Here is a 22,282-nt window from a genome sequence, read left to right as displayed (position 1 = left end):
AGGAAGAAAACAGTGTAAGAGGCAAAAAACCCCTGTATTTGTGAGCATTCATAATGAAAGTTCCCTTTTCCTCTTTTAGTGTGCAGCAGACTGAATCTGTAACTCATGAGGCCCTTTTGCTTCCACGCTCATAACACTGCTTGATCTCTCACTTACAAAACGCCAGAATCTATACTGACACTCAGCAACGATTCACTCGGCTAACTGCAAGAGCCTGTGCTTATTTCCAGTCAGCAGACAGAAACACAACATTTGTTCAGTCAGTTATGTGATTCTTACACTCCATTAAAACCTGACTACACAATGCACCAGTGCAACATGCAAGCAATAATGTTCGTTATGAAGAGAGAAGCACAGCGGGTGCTGCATTCTGAGCTGACTAAATTTCTTGTGTTTCACAAACCTCTGGTTCTACCACAAACTGTTTCAGTTATATTGTATGGCATCTGCAGGTACAATTTTCTTCCTTAAAGTGGACTAAATTGCTTCAGCTACAATAAGCAACTCTCAACTATAAATTTTACTAGATAAATATTTTTATCTTTCAAGAACCTGTAATGTAAGATCTAAACCAGAAGATCATTGTAGAATCATAGAATTATTTCAGTTGTAAAAGACTTCCAAGGTCAGCAAGCCCAACCATCCACCTAAGACCACCATGGCCATTACACCACGTCCCAAACTGTCATCTCCCCATGTTTCTTAACACTGCCAGGGATGGTGACTCCACCACCTCCCTAGGCAGCCTGTTCTAATGCCTGAGAACCCTTTCAGTAACGAAATGTTTCCTAATATCCAACCTAAACCTCCCCTGGTGCAACTTGAGGCTATTTCCTCTCATTCTGTTACCTGGTACAAGGGAGACCAACCCCCACCTCACCCTGACCTTCTTTCAGGGAGTTGCAGAGAGCAAGGAGGTCTCTCCTCAGCCTCCTCTTCTCCAGACTAAACAATGTGAGTTCCCTCAGCCACTCGTCAAAAGATCATTCTCTAAATCAAGTATGCACATCAATATATCTACGTTCTCTAGCGTTATCTTTACAACTCTTCCCCAGAGAAGAATACAAGGATATTAATTAATGAAGGCCCATAAACCAAGGGTGAGAAGATTTTGTTCCTTAAATGGCCAAGAACATAAGTACAGTAAAGGCAAAAAAATGAATCACAGGTTATCCAGCCTTTGTAAATAACCTTGTAATTAAGTAAACTGCAATGAAAACTAGAAAATGCACATGGACTGATTGCACAACCCAGTGGCACCAAGACTGACAGTCTGGCTTTCTCTCCTCTGACCAGTATTGACACGTGCAATAAAACACAAATGCAGTAGCTCAGTACAGCTTCTGACATCAGATATCGGTGCCTCAGGGGATGTTTACCCACAGCACGCTGTTTTCAGCAGCAAAGCTGTAGCAGTAACAGCATTCTACTGCCTCTTTCAGACATGCCATTCAAAAATAATTGCCATAACATCCCTTGAATTTTCAGAACTTTAGAGTGTAAATTCCATTTAGGTACTTCTTGGGGTGGGTTGAAATTACCCCTCAACTAACTTGGAGAATTACCCCCAAAGTAATTCTTTACCCTCAAAGCTGCCAGACCAGCTCAGATTGGGATGGAAGCAAATGAAGCTGTATTTACAAGCAAACTAAAATCTAGAAATATGAAATGCATTGACTTTGTACAAAATATGCAATATTTACATGTATTTACAAACAACACAAGGACCCCCCTGGACAAAACCAGGGGACTACCAATAGCTTCCCCCTCTCCCTCCCTTTTCCCCCTGTACAAGAGAAAAGAATACATAGAATACATAGAATACATAGAATAAACCAGGTTGGAAGAGACCTTCAAGATCATCGCGTCCAACCCATCAACCAATCCAACTCCGCCCAAGCAACTAACCCACAGCACCAAGTACCCCGTCAAGTCTTCTCCTAAAAACCTCCAGTGATGGTGACTCCACCACCTCCCCAGGCAGCCCATTCCAATGGGCAATCACTCTTTCTGTATAGAACTTTTTTCTAACATCCAGCCTGTATCTCCCCTGGCGCAGCCTGAGACTGTGTCCTCTTGTTCTGGTACTGCTTGCCTGGGAGAAGAGACCAACATCCGTCTGTCTACAACCTCCCTTCAGGTAGTTGTAGAGAGTAATAAGGTCACCCCTCAGTCTCCTCTTCTCCAGGCTAAGCAACCCCAGCTCCCTCAGCCTCTCCTCATAGGGCTTATGTTCCAAACCCCTCACCAACTTTGTTGCTCTTCTCTGGACTCGTTCCAGCAAGTCAACATCCTTCCTAAACTGAGAAGAGCAAAGGTCAGCAACAGCCAAGCAAAAGCCACCAGCAAGTATCAGCTACAGTGAAGAGCCAAGAAAGAGAGAGACTAGTTTATGCAACTAACTTTTTGTTAGTTATCAGATGTTATCATTAGGTTCAGACCTTACAATTATTTTCCTTTTACATCCAATGGTAATTTATTTACATTCTACCACTTTCCACTCAAGATCTGTGCAAAATTTCCTAGGCATCAGCCTAAAACTGCCACACTTGCAATGTAGGCTGCAAATGAAACACTTCAACCAGTTCAACATAAGCATCTGAACAGATACTGCAGTTCTTCTTTGCCACTGCTCAAGTGTTCAGTATCATCCACTGCAGTGCTCAAAGCCCATCTCCCATTTTCCTTCCTTCCAAATATGTTTTCAAGGCATATCCAAATTATTAAGTATCATGAAAAAAAAATCTCTGAGACATGCATTTAGGTAGAATTTGGTTTTTTAATTAAAGAGAGATGACCCATCTTCAGCTTAATTTTGATACATGTCGAACTCTCTGAATGCATTTCAATAAAAAACTGCCTGCATTAGTTTGACTACTTCCCTGAACACTACAGGCTTTTTACATAGTTCTTGCTCTTCTCCAGTGTTGCCAAACTGGAAATACTTTCCTCCCCTTCATGCTCTTGTGAGACCCCACCTCAAATACTGCATCCGGCTCTGGTGTCCCCACTGTAAGAAGGACACAGAGCTGTTGGAGTGAGTCCAGAAGAGGGCCACAAAGATGATCCAAGGGCTGCAACGCCTCTGCTGTGAGGATAGGCTGAGGGAGCAGGGCTTTTCAGCCTTGAGAAGGAAGACTCTAGTGGGACCCTAGAGCTGCCTTCCAATACCTGAAGGGATCCCACAGGAACGCTGAAGACACACTTTTCAAAAGGGCGTCTATCTAAGCAATAGGACAAGAGGGAATGGTTTGCAGCTGTGGGAGAGTAGGTTTAGACTGGATCTCAGGATAAAGTTCTTCAGTATGAGAATCCAGAATGGGCTGCCCAGGGAGGTTGTGGATGCCTCCTCCCTGGGGGTGTTCAAGGCCAGGTTGGATGAGGCCTTGAGCAGCCAAGTGTGGTTGAGAAGCATCCCTGCCTATGGCATGGAGGTTGAAGTAGATGATCTCTAAGGTCCCTTTCAAACTAAGCCTTCTATGTTTCTATGACACTGTGGAAATGAACTGTTGCATTTAGTTAAGGCTCACCTGTGGGAGGACAATGATGCTCTTGAGGATGAAATGTGTTATATTTCTCATATAACTCAAGGCATCAAACGAAGGCTTGCATTTATAATAACGTAATCATCACTCAGACCATGACATATTAAGCAAGGTTCATTTGCTGCCCTTTGCATTCAGAGGTAAAGAAAGTCTTCTGAGCAAAATGTTGTATAGTGAAAAACACTCAATTGACAGCAAATGATTCTAAGTGAATCCATCAATCTTTGCTATGTTAATGTTCCTGTGGAGTAAATCCTACCCAATTCTGTAATATCGGAAAGGGTACTTCACGGCTTGTCTTTTACTTACTCCTGCTGTAGTGTTTTGGAGCTGGTATTATAATATAGAAAACATGTCTTAGCAATTACTCCTAGCAGGAAACTCCTGCAGCAGCACAGGATGAAGACTGAAAACAGACACAAGTTGATGAAAGCTGAGATTCCAGCATCAGGAAACCACACTGAGGAATCTGGTATGACAGTGTAACTGAAAAGGTGCAAACAATCGATTCATCCCTTTTCAGGGTATGTTTTAGCTGTTAAATTCCTGATGAATCAATGAACTGATGAATCAATGCTCTCCACTCTTCTCCTCTAGCAAACCTCATGTTATTGCCAAGGTTTCATAAGAAGATCGGGTTTCAGTGTTTTATTTAAAGATCACAACCGCTGGTCCAAGAAGCAGCTTTCATCAATTAACTACATCACTTTTACAGTTCATATGCACAACTGCACTAGGAGAAAGGCATGTGTGTAATCTACAAAGGCAAGTTGCATAAAGAAGTATGAGGAATAAAATATTTCTTGCTGAATTCATAGCACTGTAATTAGAATAAAAAAGGCCCTGATTCCAGAACTCCACAAACTCGACACTTAAGAGTTGGTTTTCCATGAAGACCCATGGATAATCAAAGTAGCACCACAAGAAAACATTTCTAATTTTTGGAGAGAAATTGGGAAGACTTGTAAGTAAACTTTGTAAGAGGAGTTATGACATCTCACATGTTCTTTTGCAGTACCTTAGTAAAGTAATAAGCAATAGAACTGGTTGCCTTCAACAGGCAAATCTGGATGATCTTTTAATGCATTTTTTGCTTGAAATAAGAAAATCATAATGCTTCAAATTCTCTTTGGGGTTTTTCAGTGACAACAAGCTAATGAAATTAAGATTTTTAAATTCAGAAATGCTATAACTACACAAGCAGGATCACACCCTATTTTCTGTAAGACCATTAGACATGTAAAATATTACAATATACTTAGTTCTCAATATAACACATTTATTCAAGCTACAACAACAATCTTCACATACAGATTTCCTTCATTACAATGACCTTCTAAAAGATCTGTATCATCTAAATTCTATTTCTTTTTTCTTTTTCTTTTCTTTCCAATCCATCATGACACAGTCCCATGGTTGCACATCTTTTGATAGAGTTAGAATAGAATAGAATTAACCAGGTTGGAAAAGACCATTGAGTCCAACCTATCATCCAACACTATCTAGTAAACTAAACCAGGCCACCAAGCACACCTTCAAGTCTTTTCCTAAACACCTCCAGTGATTTTGACTCCACCACCTCCCTGGGCAACACATTCCAATGGCCAATAACTCTTTCTGTGAAGAACTTCTTCCTAACATCCAGCTTAAACCCCTCCTGGTGCAGCTTGAGACTGTGTCCTCTTGTTCTGGTGCTGGTTGCCTGGGAGAAGAGACCAACCCCCACCTGGCTACAACCTCCCTTCAGGTAGGTGTAGAGAGCAATAAGGTCTCCCCTGAGCCTCCTCTTCTCCAGGCTAAGCAACCCCAGCTCCCTCAGCCTCTCCTCATAGGGCTTGTGCTCCAAATCCCTCACCAGCTTTGTTGATAGTCAGTGAATTGTAAAAGGGAAACAGTACACCACAGAAATTCTGTAAATCAATAACCAGAAAGTAATAAAGATCAATTTATTTTCATCACAAATAAAAACAGATAAAATTATATATATCATCAATACTGTCAACAACTGGGTAATAGAATTATTAGGAAGTGTACAATAGTGTCCTTTGGGGATTTACCGTTAGTTAAAATATGGTTACTAGAATACAGTAGGATAGTACTCAATTATATTAAAAATTTAAGGCTTTGAGTCATACTCTTAAACACTTTATCACTTGGCAAATACCATATGAAGTGCTGCTCTTGAAGATTTAAACAGCTAGTTTAATTTTGGGGAACTGGATGAGATGTAGTCTCTATTTCAAAGGCATATAAGCAATACGTCAAATAAAGAACGAAATTCCTTGCTGATTTTTTTCCCACTGATTTCCTTATCTGGAGTGATTATTTTCTGTGGGAAACATGGAGTGGAGATTACTTGTGTCTTTTCAAAAGGGGAAAAAATTTGTTTCCTGATATGGAAAAACAATGTCTTGGAGGAATGACTTCCATTATTCCTTATTGTACTTCTTCCTGTTCTAATCAAAGAGTATGGAATGGGGCCCTATACAAGAAAACTACATTCACAAGTTCAGTTGGTTTAGATTAGGTGATCTAACTCTGACCTCCACTCCTCTGAGCATCCATTAGGACTTTGGCTTTCTCTTCACTAATCCTTATACTCTTCTATAGAAAATTCTGCTTTCATAGGACTTCTCCCTATTTTGAAGCATCTTTCCAGAACTGTGTGTTCCAACTGCAAAAATAAAGCCCTTCCTCCACCTTCTAGTATCTTTAAATCTTTACAATTCCAGCATTCACTCTTCTGCATTCCCTTGTAAACTTTGCATCTTAACCCTTTTCTTACATCTAAGCTTTTGACAAGTCCTGTAGACACCTAACAGTGTCCCTAGATTTCCTCCTCATTCCACTCACATAACTTGTGCTTATTTCTTACTTCAGTTGATGACCCCTCTGTTGGCTGAACATGCTCCTTAAATCCATTTGCCATCTCATTGCCTTCAAACTTTGGCCTTTCACATCACGATCGCTCGCTCTACATCTCTTCTAACATTCCTTCAACTGCTAGTCACCTTCAGACCACAACTTTCATTTTCTGGCTTTGCATGAATTTATCAGCTTGTCTCCTTTGACTTTTACATTTCCTAGGCTATGAATAGTTATTTTATTTTGTTCCACCTTTTCACCTTCCATACCATCATTTGTACCTGTCACACAATCAATAATCCTTTACAAGAAGCATCCAGCACTCCTCTTGAGTATCCACTCAGAAATAATATGTATTTCTATAACATTATTTGCTATCCCACCCAGAACTTACATTTTTCTCTTGCCTTCCTTTCCTAAGGTTAAAAACAAATCATGTGTGGAATCTGAGCAGCCCTGGTAGGCACTGTCACGTAGGGCTTTGAAAAAGTAGTTAACCCTGCTTCCAGTGGACATTGTCATGACACTTCATATAAGGTGAAAACTGAAACCCCTTACTTTAAAAGAAGCCAGGTCACTGCTGGCAAGACTGGCACTGACAGTTCCTCCAAAGGTAATTATGAACTGATTGCATTAACTAATAGGAAAATGTACACTCTATCCAATTAAGTATTAATTGGATATATGAAGACCAGTTCCAGTTTTCAAGCTCCTCTGTTAATTAAGTAAATGTTAAAATATCTGCTGCATTTGTTGTTACATTTTGTTTCTACTGTGCCTCTTTGAAAAGTGTTGTGCTGCCACACAGGATGATTTTTTCCCTGATGTATGTGGAACATACAGCTTCCAAATTGCTTATTAAAATTAACTTGTTGCTTAACTAGTAATATGGACAAAATGAGATTGATGAAAGTATACAGTGCAATAGAAAATACAATCTAATTTTTAAAAGTAGTCATAATATCATAGAATAGAATCAATAAGGTTGGAAGAGACCTCAAAGATCATCAAGTCCAACCTGTCACCACAGACCTCTTGATTACTAAACCATGGCACCAAGTGCCACGTCCTGATCCCCTCTTGAACACCTCCACCACCTCCCTGGGCAACCCATTCCAATGGCTAACAACTCTCCCTGTGAAGAACTTTTTCCTCACCTCCAGCCTAAACCTCCCCTGGAGCAGCTTAAGACTGTATCCTCTTGTTCTGGTGCTGATTGCCTGGGAGACCAACCCCCAGCTTGCTACAACCTCCCTTCAGGTAGTTGTAGACAGCAATAAGGTCTCCTCTGAGCCTCCTCTTCTCCAGGCTAGACAATCCCACTTCCCTCAGCCTCTCCTTGCAGGGCTTGTGCTCGAGGCCTCTCCCCAGCCTCGTTGCCCTTCTCTGGACATGTTCAAGTGTCTCAATGTCCTTCTTAAATTGAGGGGCCCAGAACTGGACACATACTTACATATGAAAAAGATTTTGACTGAATGTAGGTGAATGTCCATGCCAACAAAAATCTCCTTTTTTGTTGGAATTTTCAGCTGCAAAAGCATGACAGTAATAATTTTCATTGGTTTTTATAGTTACCTGACAGGACAACTTCAACTAGGTCTCCTTCCTGGATATCTGCAGCTGATTTCACCAACTGGAGAATGTTTTCAGAGGCAGGGTCATGGCGGAAGAGCAGAATTTTGTCGTACATTCCATAGAACCCACATTCAGGAAACTGCAAATACAAACCCAGGAGAAATTATTGTATTATAAAATACATAACTGTAATATACAATTAGTATGTAATTAAATTTTAAGGGCAGACTAGATAATTCTTCTAATTAGTACCAAATAGGGTATGTATTTTTTCATTTATGACAATAATTATTACTATCTTCTGAGTATCACAGAACCAGAGAATGTTAGGGGTTGGAAGGGACCTTTAGAGATCAACCCCAGTGCCAGAGCGAGATCATCTAGGGCAGGCTGCACAGAAATGCAGCCAGGCAGGTTTTGAAAGTCTCCAGAAACTCCACAACCTCTCTGGGCAGCCTGTTCCAGTACTCCCCCAAGCAAGTAAATTCGTTTGCCTTTCTCTTCCCCTGTGAACAATGCATAACCACTAGAAAATGAGAGAGAAATAAATGCATCCCTTAGGCACTGCTGGTAGCTTTTTCAAAGACACATTCCTGAGCAAGGTGAGCTAACTAGACCCTCCTGGAGCAGGTTTTTGGAACACATCATCTATGGAGCTCCCTTCCAGTCTATGTTATTCAATGATTCTATGATCTCTCCTCATATTACTGCCAAAAAATGCTCTGAAACTGGAGGAAGTATTTTTCAGCTCTGCCTAACGCACAATGCCTAAAAGACAGCTCATTATATATACCTATTCCTTGAGGCTAAAGTTACAAGATGCCTACTATGTAAACACATAAAACACTATTTCCAAACTTAATCATAATCATTTATTTCCATGCAATTAGTTTGGAGCTTTGGAACTAGATTTAAGATTTAAAAATGCTTTACAAAACCTAGTAACTACTAAACTAAATTTGAGATTATTCTAGAAGAAACTTTCCAACCCCCCCAGGCTTTTTTGGTTTCTTTGTTTCTGCAGCACAAAACCAAAATGTGAATTAATGTTTTTCATGCTCCCAGTTGAAGGAATTCAGAGTTTTGTTTTGAAAACACAGCCAAGAAACTATTTTTCTGTACAAAAGATTCAAATTCAATTTTACATCACTGAACTACTTTGTGTGTTATTTAGGAGTTCTATCAATGTGCAGTGAAAGAAACACAACAATAAGCATGGCTTGAGAGATAAACTGGCAGGTTTTGAGGTTATAATTATTGTGAAAAGAATGCAGAATAGAAGGAACCCAACAAAAACTACTTTAAAACAATGTATTAATTACTAACTACTGGAAACTTTGGAACCTATCCAGGCATCCTAAGAAAGCTATGCTTTTTTTTTTAAGCTTTAAAGCACGTACTGAAAAGAGAGAGAAAAAATAGTCAGATCCTTGGTTTGAATTAAATCTATCTAAATATTAGGATAGGATAGGATAGGATAGGATAGAATAGGATAGGATAGGATAGGATAGGATAGGATAGGATAGGATAGGATAGGATAGGATAGGATAGGATAGGATAGACCAGACCAGACCAGACCAGGTTGCAAGAGACCTCAGAGATCATCATGTCCAACCCATCATCCAATACCATCTAATGAACTAAACCATGGCACCAAGCAACCTATCAAGTATGCTCCTAAACACCTCCAATGATGGCAACTCCACCACCTCCCTGGGCAGCACATTCCAAGGGGCACTCACTCTCTCTAGGAAGAATTCTTCCTAACATCCAGTCTAAACCTCCCCTGGTGCAGCTTGAGACTGTGTCCTCTTGTTCTGGTGCTGGTTGCCTGGGAGAAGAGACCAGCCCCCACCTGTCTACAACCTCATAAATTTTGTCACATTTTATCCCAGATTACAACATAAGTACCAACCCATTGCTAATACTTATTTAGGCAGATTACCTGACTGAAAAAAATGTGGTGGAAATGGTCACTAATAGACTCTGAAACATAAAACATTCTCAGAGAGTATCTGCAAAATACTGTTACAGTACATGTGTATGAAGACACAGAATTTTTGTTCATGTCTAATGTGCACACTGAAAGACCTGGACAGATTGCTTGTCTGTGTCATATGAGAAGCTATTCTTGATTGTGCATAAAGACAACATAACCCAGTGGGCATTTTCTCTCAGTCCCAAATGCGAAGATGAAATATTTCAAGCATCACATCCCTAAGATGCAGTAAATACTAAGGACTAAATCAGTAAGAATAAGACAAATAATGCTGAATGACCTTAATTCTCAAAGTATCATTTCCAAATCCCATTAAGACTAAAAAATTAATCTATTTCCAAAAGCAATTTTCTAGCTCAAGAGCAAACTAAATTCAGGGCTTAGATGTGAAATGCTTACTCTAGCTTTCAAAGCAATTTGCTATACAGGAAATGTATACATGAAAATATTTGCATTTTGAGGTGTCATTTATTATGTTCTATAGGGAAAAATAAATTCAATCACAACATGTTTGTAGTAAATTATATGCAAGGACATGCTGAGGGAGCCGGGGTTGTTCAGCCTGGAGGACAGTAGGCTACAGGGTGACCTAATAGTGGCCTTCCAGTACCTGAAGGGGCTACAAGAAGGCTGCAGAGCGACTGTTTACAAAGGCCTGTAGTGATAGGGTGAGGGGCAATGGTTTGAAATTAGAGAAGAGTAGATGTACATTGGGTGTTAGGAACAAGTTCTTTCCCATGAGGGTGGTGGAATGCTGTAACAGGTTGCCCAGGGAGGGAGTTGAGGCCCCATCCCCGAAGATATTAAAGGTCAAGCTCAACAAGGTTGTGAGCAACCTGATCTAGCAGAGGATGTCCCTGTGTACTGCAGAGGGATTGGACTAGATGACCTTTGGAGGTCCTTTCCAAGGCAAAGCATTCTATGATTCTTCTGGGTTCAAGTTAGTTATCCCCAGATAAACCACCCTCATGCCAAGAAAGCTGTTTCACAGTGCAATTCTCCAAATACAACATTGTGTAAGGACCAACTGTTGAAATGGCGACAAAAATATTCCCTCGGCTAAGCTTACTCCTGCCAACAATAACGCTGAGATGCACAAACAAAAGTAAACAAAAAGCAGCCACATTGCTTGATACTAGAGCACTATAAATAGCATTTCATTTTGCCAGATACAGGGAAACAGGAAATGCCAAATAGAAATGCATAAATGCCAAGCTACCTAAATGCTAACAAAGGATAAGCTACCTAAAAACCAATTAAAAACCAAAACAAAAGGGTCTTGGGTCTAAAATCCTAACACTAATAAAAAGCCTTGCTTTGTTATAATAGGTGATTAAAGTAGAATTATCAGAAGTGAAATGGTCATTGTAATTTCTGTAAGGAGGGAAATTCAGTATTTCTACAAGATTTGGCAGAATAGAAACTGGGGTTCAGAAAATCATAGAATCAGCCAGGGCCAGAAGGGACCACAAGGATCATCTAGTTCCAACCCCCCTGCCATGGGCAGGAACACTTCACACTAGACCAGGCTGGCCAAATGAATGAAAGCTTTAGCACACCTGAAGGTAAATGGAAAATCTGATTTGCCTTAGACACTGATGCTCTGGAAAAGTTGAGAGTATTTTTTAGTAAAGCCATTTTGAAAGAAAGAAAATAGAAAGAAGAAGGAATGCAATTACTATTGGAGAGAATAACCAATGTCAATCCTTCTAAGAGGCAACCAGGCAACCAGCACCAGAACAAGAGGACATAGTCTCAGGCTGCACCAGGGGAAGTTTAAGCTCAAGGTGAGGAGAAAGTTCTTCACAGAGAGAGTTGTTGGCCATTGGAATGTGCTGCCCAGGGAGGTGGTGGAGTCGCTGTCCCGGGAGGTGTTCAAGAGGGGACTGGACGTGGCACTTGGTGCCATGGTCTAGTAGTCATGAGGTCTTGGGTGACAGGTTGGACTTGATGATCTTTGAGGTGTTTTCTAACCTTGCTGATTCTATGATTCTAAGAGCCCTATTTCTATTTTGCAAACAACTTCTTTCAATTTTGCTATTTCAGGTCAATTTATGAGAGACATTAGGAAGATACATCATATTAGCTACATTCTCCATAAAACAGAGCATTTCATTACCATGTTAATATTAGTACAGTGGACATACTGGAAGGGCTGTATCACAGCCTCATTACTGGTAAGCAGCTTGTAATCTATCAGAGGGATATCATAGTACACTATGAGAAAAACATTGCAAAGGAAAACAGGTAGTTATAAACAACTACCAATCTCAAAGCAAACTGTTATCTAACATGGAGCCCTATTACAGGAAGGATCTGGAGGTGCTGGATCGTCTCCAGAGAAGGGCTGCAAGGATGATTAGAGGGCTGGAGCACCTCTCCTAGGACAGACTGAAGGAGCTGGGGCTATTCAGTCTGGAGAAGAGAAGACTCTGAGGAGACCTAACTGTGGCCTTCCAGTATCTTAAAGGGAGCCTACGAGAAAGCTGGGGAGGGACTTTTTAGGGTGTCAGGGAGTGATAGGACTCGGGGGAATGGAAAAAAAATAGAAATGGGGAGATTCAGATTGGATGTTAGGAAGAAGTTCTTCCCCATGAGGGTGGTGAGACACTGGAACAGGATACTGGGGAAGTGGTAGAAGCTTTATCCCTGGAGGGTCTTAAGGCCAGGCTGGATGTGGCTCTGAACAGCCTGCTCCAGGCCTTTGAACACAGTCTCTCTCCAGCCTTCTTGTAAGCCTTCTTCAGGTACTGGAAGGCCACTCTTAGGTCTCCCCAGAGCCTTGTCCTCTCCAGGCTGAACAACCCCAGCTCCCTCATCTTGTCCTTGTAGGAGAGGTGTTCCAGCCCTTCAATAATTTTTCCTGGCTCTCCTCTGGACCAGCACCATCAAATCCATGTCCTTCCTGTTTTGAGGGCTCCAGAGCTGGATGCAGTTATTTCAAGTGAGGTCTTACCAGAGCACAGTAAAGTACAATGTATTTATTGTTGGATAATAGTGATTTAAATTTGCCAGTTTATTAGCTTTTAAAGCATTAATATTTACAGAACATAGATGCAGCAATCATTCACAGACTGTGAATGCTACTTTAGTACTACTTTAATCAATTACACCTCCACAAGAAATAAAATGCATATATGTCCCTCTCAAGAGGTGTGATTACCCTTATGTTAACTTCCAGAAATTTCTACAACAAAGCCCTAAATGTCAGTTTTCAGCATTCCCAATCTTGCCTTTGCAATGATGCCAGCCTCATACTATGCCAATAGTTTCTCCTTATTGAGTACTGTAATGTTACCACAATAAATGTGATTACTTGGAAAAAGCATAATGGACTTTTATTCCAAACCTTGAGCTTTAAAAACCTGCTCTCTAAACATTCTTACACAGCACATTTCATTTTATTGTAGCAGATCTTATGGTAAAATCCAGGAAGCACTTGAAATCACCCCTAAGCAGCCTAAGGTTGTGTGATTCCTCCACTTCCTGAGAAGATCACATAACTATTATTTACCCCTAAGACTGAAAAAATTCATTAAATAGTTAAAAAATACATTAATGTGCTAACATAATCACTTTTCCAATGACAAAAACTGCTAATTAGGATCTCGAGTAATGACTTGGTGTTGCCCAGCTTGTGGGTGCACTGCCAGCAGATTATCCATAACACAAGGGCAAAAGGAGGCTCAGCCCTAACCTCTCCTCAGCAGATACCAAAGCAGAAGCAATTACTGAAGTGTTTTTACCCTTAGCAACTGTAAACATCTCAAGAAAATCCACCACAATATTTCACCAATAACTGTATAGAAGCCAAATGATTATGCAAATTCTAGGTTTCATTTAAAAAGACTTCAAGTGATACTACAAAAAAATTGCAGACTCATTAAATTTCAATAACTAGAACCTCTTAATTATAATTATTCAGTAATTAATTTAATCCATTATCCATTGTATCAGTCGGTAATCTCAATGGCATACATCCATCCAGAGGCAGGCAGAAGCTGAGTCACATATATCCATAACTGTTCTCAATACAAGGATCAAAGGCAAATGAACTGGGGCGGGAAAAAAAGGTGGTATTTAAACAATTTTTAAATTATGCAATTGCTGTGACGACCAAATTGTTTTATTATTAAAGAAATGGAACTGTAAAAGACCTGATGCATCTAAATACAGGAGTATTTCTGGAATGAATTGAGACGCATTCAATACTTAATAGCAATTCAACATATGGATCACACACAATCACACAATCAACAAGGTTGGAAAAGACCTCAAAGACCATCAAGTCCAACCTGTCACCCAAGACCTCATGACAAATAGAATAGAATAGAACAGAATAGAACAGACCAGGTTGGAAGAGACCTTCAAGATCATTGCGTCCAACCTATCAACCAATCCAACCCACCTAATCAACTAAACCATGCAACCAAGCACCCTATCAAGGCTCCTCCTGAACACCTCCAGTGATGGTGACTCCACCACCTCCCTGGGCAGTCCATTCCAATGGGCAATCACTCTCTCTGTGTAGAACTTCTTCCTAACATCCAGCCTAAACCTCCCCTGGTGCAGCCTGAGACTGTGTCCTCTTGTTCTGGTGCTGGCTGCCTGGGAGAAGAGACCAACCTCTGCCTGTCTACAACCTCCCTTAAAGTAGTTGTAGAGAGCAATAAGGTCACCCCTGAGCACAGTTTCAAAGCAGAGTTTCCCATAAAAATTAGAAGACAGAAGACAAGGTGCCTCTGCCCAAGGTGAGACAACTCTCTGACCACTTTAGTTTCATAATTATGTCTTTGGAAGCTTAGCAAAGTAGATACCTCAAACAAAAAACTGATGAGAGTTCTACACAAAGTACTTTATCTGGGAGACCTGGAATACTGGAATACTTTAAATACTGATGTTGGCTTCAGTGTAATAATTAATGTAATGCTATAGTCAAAAATTAAGTGTGTTGCTATGATCATCTTGCAAAAATACTTCTTTCAGTGTACTACAATTGTTGGGGTTTTTACAGAAAAGGTAAATAATTAAAGGTAAATGTGATAAAAAAGGGGGCAGGGGGAAGTCCTTTTCTTGTTTCTATCTATGTTACCACAATTTTGCACGCTTCTTATAAGGGACAGTTTCTGTTGCTTTATTCTTGGAAGTAATGAGAGTTGTCTTAATTTTGTCAGTCCTTCTTGGCCTTTTTCTTAGTATTAAATTGAGTTATGCCTTATTTAGTCGTAACTATTTTTTTCCTTCTGAAAAGCAGCTGTTTTTTTTCTCTCAGTTACTTAGAGAAGCCCTTAGTGATTACCATGAAAAGCAACAAGAACCTTGATAGAACCTCCAAGTCTTTCTCAGCACCAAGATCACGATCCAGTGCAGCTTAAGACTGTGGGCTAAACAAGGTCTTCATAGCATGTGGAAAAGTTGAGTCATAGAATCATACAATGGCTTAAGTTAGAAGGGATCTGAGCAATCATCTCCTCCAACCTTCCCACCACAGGCAGGGATGCCTCTCAACTAGACTCAGCTGTTGTCAACCTAATCCTAACTTGTATAAAAATAAATAAACAAAGAAAAAGTCTTGCATTGATACAATTGTTTTACAATAAAGACACAAATCTACAATCATACCAACCAAAACACACTTCTTTGACATTCCTAAAAAAACAATGCATTTTATTTTTAGAACTCAGGATTTCCTTTCTCTACAGAGGTTACAAGACAAAAAATTCATGGTACTGAGAAGCACAGAATTTTTGGCCAGAAGTACTGTCTAAATTCTCATTTATCTGTGCCAAAACTCCAGTCCCTTTTAAAAGGCTCTAATTACCCAGCACAATGCTATCATGAAAACTTTAGTTCGGTATGCATAAGGTAAGTAACAAGAGACTTCACAGTTTTATTGGAAAATGCAGTAGTTAGCTTTCAAAGACTTTCTTCACATACACCACCACACTTAGTACAAACACAAATTCTGCAATTTGAACAGAAGTTCATGCTATGGCTATATGGAATGGAATGGAATGGAATGGAATGGAATGGAATAGAATAGACCAAACCAGGTCGGAAGAGACCTTCAAGATCATCGTGTCCAACCTATCACCCAACACCACCTAATCAACTAAACCATGCAAACAAGTACCCTATACAAGTCTCCTCCTGAACACCTCCAGTGATGGTGACTCCACCACCTCCTCGAGCAGCCCATTCCAGAATTTACATAGTAACATCTGAGCAAGACCAGGAGCCGGTGCCTGCTCCAGCAGCAGACTCCTCATCCCAGGATGTTTCAGGATATGGCAACATTCCCCTTCTAGAACTTCCTTGCACTTGCCAGGCACACAACAGTTAGGACAGGCCATACATCTATTTTTAACCCTTCTTTGTATTTTCTCCAGAGAATCAGCTTTCAGTGGTACAGGAAAGAAAGGTATCAGAAAATAAGAAGAGTAGTACTAACCATCTTGATAATGCCTACATTGCAGTGCTATGCAAAATGGGTTTAGGTCATGGCTACAGAAAGGAAGCTGAATGATTGATGAACAAAGATCTTGACCTGGAAAGGTAAAGAAGCAACTGACAAAATCTTGAAAGTCTAGGAAGAGAAATGATGTGAACAAGGAAAATACACTTAGGAAAGACCTGCATGCCTTGTGAGCCTTGAGGTTAGCAACAAGCAGCCAGGTTTACAAGGATAAAGCAGAAAAAAGGAACAGCACTATAGGTTCTTGCACCATTTTTGCTTATGGGTTCCCCCCAAAAAAGTAGTAGGTTTGCTTCTGACTTAGTCATGAAGTGAAACAGAGAAGTTTTCCAGATTATACCCACTAAACCAGCCAGGAACCATTCTCCAGATCCAGTGCTGGGTGGCACAGAAATGGCTCACTGCCATATAGATGACCACTTTCTGCCAAAATAGGGAGATGCCATTCCCAGTGATTACTTTGAACAGTCCCTTATGCATGCTAGGACCCAAACCATCTGGGCATCATCTGACAGAGTGTGATTTGACACAGTTCAAACTGTATCAGGAAGCATGCAAATAAACAACTAAAACATTTGTGTGATTTTGGGGCCATGGCTTGAGCCTGTATTCTCATTTTGGTTATTTCAGATATATATAGAATAGAATAGAATGGAATGGAATGGAATGGAATGGAATGGAATAGACCAGGCTGGAAGAGACCTTCAAGATCATCGTGTCCAACCTATCATCCAACACCACGTAATCACCTAAACCATGCAACCAAGCATCCTGTCAAGCCTCGCCCTGAACAGCCCCAGCGATGGCGACCCCACCACCTCCTCGGGCAGCCCATTCCAATGGGCAATCACTCTCTCTGTGTAAAACTTCCTCCTAACCTCCAGCCTAAACCTCCCCTGATGCAGCCTGAGACTGTGCCCTCTTGTTCTGGTACTGGTTGCCTGGAAGAGACCCACCTCTGCCTCACTACAACCCCCCTTCAGGTAGTTGTAGAGAGCAATTTCTGGATATAACTTCAGAGAACCATCACCACTTGGTGCATTTCTAACATCAGTCAAGTGTCTTAAAGCTTTACTATGGGGCAGTGTTGTTCCCTATTTACAATATTCTTCTTACTTCTTTTAAAATCACAACCCTTGAGGGTCAACCCACCTCAGCTCAATGCAGTTAAGCACTAAAAATCTTAAATGGTAACACTTCTCTCCCAAACAAAGAGGATTTTAGCATAATTAGAGTAATTATTTGTGTTACCATGAGTCATTATTGTAACTTTCTCTGTTTCCACTAAGAAGATTTATTTTTTCCATTGAGACTTGGAATTATTTAATTCTGAATGACTGCATGTAATGGGTTACCAAAAACATGTATTCATGATGTCTTGGAAATTGATTTTCACTAATAACATGTAAAGACTGCCTTAGTTCAAAATAGCCTCTGACTCTTCAGAGTTCATCTTCAGCATGAGTTAGGTTTTTTTACTATTATTTTGTGACTATTTTATTACACCTTCCAATACAATGAAGATGACCAGAGTCAAGTGGATGTAAAGAATAAATAAATAGCACATTTGGTTACATAAAAATTCTGTAAGCTCATATGCCATGCAAATCAAAACAGACTTAGAATCATAGAATCATAGAACTTGTGTGGCTCACTTTATCATGTAGGAAAGATGTTGACTTGCTGGAACATTTCCAGAGAAGGGCAACAAAGCTGGGGAGAGGTTTGGAGCACAGCCCTGTGAGGAGAGGCTGAGGGAGCTGGGGTTGCTTAGCCTGGAAAAGGGGAGGCTCAGGGGAAAACTTATTGCTCTCTACAACTACCTGAAGGGAAGTTGTAGCCAGCTGGGGGTTGGTCTCTTCTCCCAGACAGTCAGCAACAGAAAAAGAGGACACAGTCTCAAGCTGCACCAGGAGAGGTTTAGGCTGGACGTTAGGAAGAAGTTCTTCATAGAAAGAGTTATTGGCCATTGGAATGTGCTGCCCAGGGAGGTGGTGGAGTCACCATCACTGGAGGTGTTTAGGAAAAGATTGGATGGGGTGCTTGGTGGCATGGTTTAGTTGACTAGATAGTGTTGGATGATAGGTTGGACTCGATGATCTCAAAAGTCTCTTCCAACCTGGTTAATTCAATTCAATTCAATTCAATTCAATTCAATTCAATTCTATTCTATTCTATTCTATTCTATTCTATTCTAGATTAAGAGGTTAAGTCAATAGAAATATCTAGAAAAGTAATAATAATAAACACACAACAATGAGTCTCAAAAGAGAAACTGGTCTCCACATTCTGTTGGAGCCAAAAGTATTATCACACCTACCAAATCTGCACAGGCTGTGGAATTCCCCTGAAAATTGTCACTGGCAGAAGCACTGAGGGAGAGCACTAACAGTTTGTGTCTTTTCAGTTATTTTGTACTGAGAGTTTGGGAGCACTGTTCTACTAACACTGAACCATTAATGTCACATTTCTCTAAGGCAATATGGGGACCTTGGCAGAAAGGCTCCCACAGTTCCTGTATCTGTTCTCTGCGCAGCTCAACACTGTCCATCCCAGTACAGAATTACGGAGCTTCCTGCAAAACATTGACGAGAAGAACGTGACAACAACAGTGTCAGATTGTTGACAGGCATCCATTTGTGTAGATGCTTCATGAACAGATTGCAGTTCTCACCAAGAAGGTTGAGAACTGGAGCAGAAACTTTCCTACCCTTTAGGGAACAGGCAGAAAAAAGGATGATGAATCAACTAACAAAATCAAGTCTTTCTTCTACTTCCTTTAACCAAAAAGTGTTCAGACAGGGACTAAAGAGTCCCTTGCTCACATGCATTCACTCTTTTTGAAGCTGTAGTCTCACTAATTCTATGCCAAAACAAACTCCTAATTTAAGATGAAAATAAACCAATTCAAGGGCCAATTCTACACATGATTTTTAAAATAAACAAACAAAAAAAAAAACCCAGCCCCTCCATTTCTGCAAGTCTGTCACCAGATGTGTTTTAGCAGCCTCTGAACAAGCACTACATCAATTCAAGAGACTCAGTCATGTACATAACTCAATAGACTACACAGACATAGAACAAATGTCTTTGATCTCTTACAGATTGCACAACACATAAACTGCTTACACGCAGTTTCTGTGGATGAAGTAAGAGATCTAGACAGACCTAATAAATGTGAGAGATCTAGAGATCATTCTCACCTCTTTATACCTTTAATCTGCTTCCAAAATACACTCCATTTCCTTCAAGAGAAGTGTCAGTTTCAGTAATTTGCAAAAGATGAATTTAAATCTGGGGTTTGTAAGGAAACGAAATAAAACAGCCCTAACAGAAGCTACTGTTTTAATTAAAGCACTCCCAAATACATGGCTTCCTCCTGAAAAAGCACAACTGCCTTACATTTTGAATGAAGTGTGAAGATATTTTAAAAATCTATTAAATTTTTCATTAGCTCTCAACATTAATTCTATATTCCAGGAAAGACTGTAAGAGTCATTTGAAAAACACTTGTAAAGGGCTTTTTTCTACTGAACTTGAGAGAAATGTGAATGACTAAGTATATGAAGCATGTTGGTTCAACTTCTAGTACTAACAACTAGTTTGCTCATTGGTCAGTTGTCTACTTCCATTTGTTAACAACAGGATCCTCATTGATAAAAGACAGAGACAACATCAAATAACAGGGTAAATAGGCTTCTCAGTCCTCTAAGGAATATAATCAAGAGGGGATTATAGCATGGGAAAAAGCTGAGGGCACTTATGTTGGGACACCTGTATTCAATTCTAGGCACCACAGTACAGTAAAGACACTGAGGTCCTGGAGCTTGTCCAGAGAAGAGCAATGAGACTGATGAGGGGTTTGGAGGGCATCACATGAGGCAACCGGGGTTGGTAGTCTGGAGAATGGAAGTTTAAAGGGAGATCTTATTATTCTCTACAACTACCTGCAAGGAAGTTGTAGTGAGACTGGTGTTGGTCTCTTCTCCCAGGTAACTAGCAATAGGATGAGAGGAAATAGGTTTAAGCTGTGCCATGGGAGATTTAGATTGGACCTTAGGAAAAACTTCTTTACTGAGAGAGTGGTGGGGCACTGGAACAGGCTGCCCAGGGAGGTGTTGGAGTCACCATCCCTGGAGGTGTTCAGTAGTGTGTAGATGTGGTGCTTCAGGAGATAGTTGAGCGGTCACAGCAGCTGAGTTATGGTTGGACTCAACCAGCTTAAAGGTGTTTTCCAGCCTTAGTGAGTCTATGATTCTACGATTTCAGCATGAGTGCATGTATCTAGAACCAGCTCTGTACAGGGAATCAGAGGACTAACTTGTTTATAAATAAGAACTCACAATATGAAGTTATACATACTAATTTCCCATTCAAAATGTGGTTTAGAATACCCAGAATATTAACAGGAAGCTGCCTGGGACGGCCAGTAAAGAACAGAAATGTCTGTGAAGGATTGTTTTATGTGAATTTAGCACATCTTTGCAAATCTGAGCAAGGCCTGTCAGGGGAGGTTCAGGTTTCACTGTGCACCACACCCAAAATGTTTTTCCCTGCCACTCAGGAAGAGGCCACTTGGGCTTCTAGCCTCACTACCTGAAAGTTTCAAGGCTGGACTGTATGACCTTTTGAACATAGTCCTAATCATCAGTATAGGACAAGACCACTAAAGAAACACTAGCCACTGAAAGATGTATGGGATCACAAACAGATCACAACAAACTTTCCATGCATGTAATGAGCACTCAACAGAAACTGGCAGTTAAGAGACTGAAACCCCCAAAAAAGCATCCTGAGAGCAAAGGCCTAAACTAAGATTCTTCTACCCAGGCATCCTGTCAGCAATGGTGTTTCTTAACAGAAGTGCTTGTAGATGCTCTGTTTCCATTTGCACATCCTTTATTAACAAGCATAAATTGAAGGAAAAACTCTTGGCTCATTCAGGCTTCAAAATTAAACGTATGTTTAAGTCTTCTGTGAAGCTAGGAATAGTTTCATAGAGCTAGGAAAACCATTGAAAGAAGCTCATGGATAAATCTTAACTGAGAATAGAATAGAATAAGATAAGTATAGAACAGAACAGACCAGACCAGGTTGGAAAAGACCTTTGAGATCATTGAGTCCAACCTATCATCCAACACTATCTAGTCAACTAAACCATGGCACAAAGCGCCCCAGCCAGTCTCTTCCTAAACACTTTCAGTGATGGTGACTCCACCACCTCCCTGGGCAGCACATTCCAATGGCCAATTACTATTTCTATGAAGAACTTTCTCCTCACCTCCAGCCTAAATCTCCCCTGGTACAGCTTGAGCTGTGTCCTCTTGTTCTGGTGCTGGTTGCCTGGGAGAAGAGACCAACCCCCACCTGCCTGCAACCTCCCTTCAGGTAGCTATAGAGAGCAATAAGGTCTTCTCAGAGCCTCCTCATCTCCAGGCTAAGCAACCCCAGCTCCTTCTCACAGGGCTTGTGCTCCAAAACCCCCACCAGCTTTGTTGACAGTCAGTGTTGAAGACTATTCACTGAAGCTCATATTGGCATGTCCAAAACCAACTCTTAAAGCAAAACTGAAAGAGATGTAAAGTCAAAGGGTGGGTTCTGGAGCAATCAAGAGGAGGAAAACCAGTATTAACTTCCTTTTAAAAAGGGAAGCAGAGCTACCTGCATAATGGTAGAGTTCTCAAACAAGTGTAACAAAAGATACACACCTCAACACATGAAAACATGAAGGACAATACTGCTCTTTACAGAAAACCTGCATAACTTGGTTATGAGACTGCACAAGCATGACTTAACGGTGATATCTTGACTGACCTATGTCAG

At 40.6% G+C, this 22,282-nt stretch overlaps 1 protein-coding gene across 2 annotated transcripts in view; it reads right to left on the bottom strand.

Annotated features, from left to right (window-relative positions):
- The window catches only part of PRKD1 (protein kinase D1), a 146,173-nt gene that overhangs the window by 58,898 nt on the left and 64,993 nt on the right, over positions 1–22,282 (bottom strand). For both annotated transcript variants that reach the window (XM_054162103.1, XM_054162104.1), the window contains exon 2: positions 7,986–8,124. In XM_054162103.1, coding sequence (XP_054018078.1) covers positions 7,986–8,124 — 139 coding nt within the window. The remainder of the gene's footprint in view (positions 1–7,985; positions 8,125–22,282) is intronic.

This window comes from Dryobates pubescens, chromosome 5, assembly GCF_014839835.1.
Source record: "Dryobates pubescens isolate bDryPub1 chromosome 5, bDryPub1.pri, whole genome shotgun sequence".
Taxonomy (NCBI): Eukaryota; Metazoa; Chordata; class Aves; order Piciformes; family Picidae; genus Dryobates; species Dryobates pubescens.
Note: the sequence above shows the minus strand (reverse complement) of the source record. Positions and strands in the feature narration are given on the sequence as shown.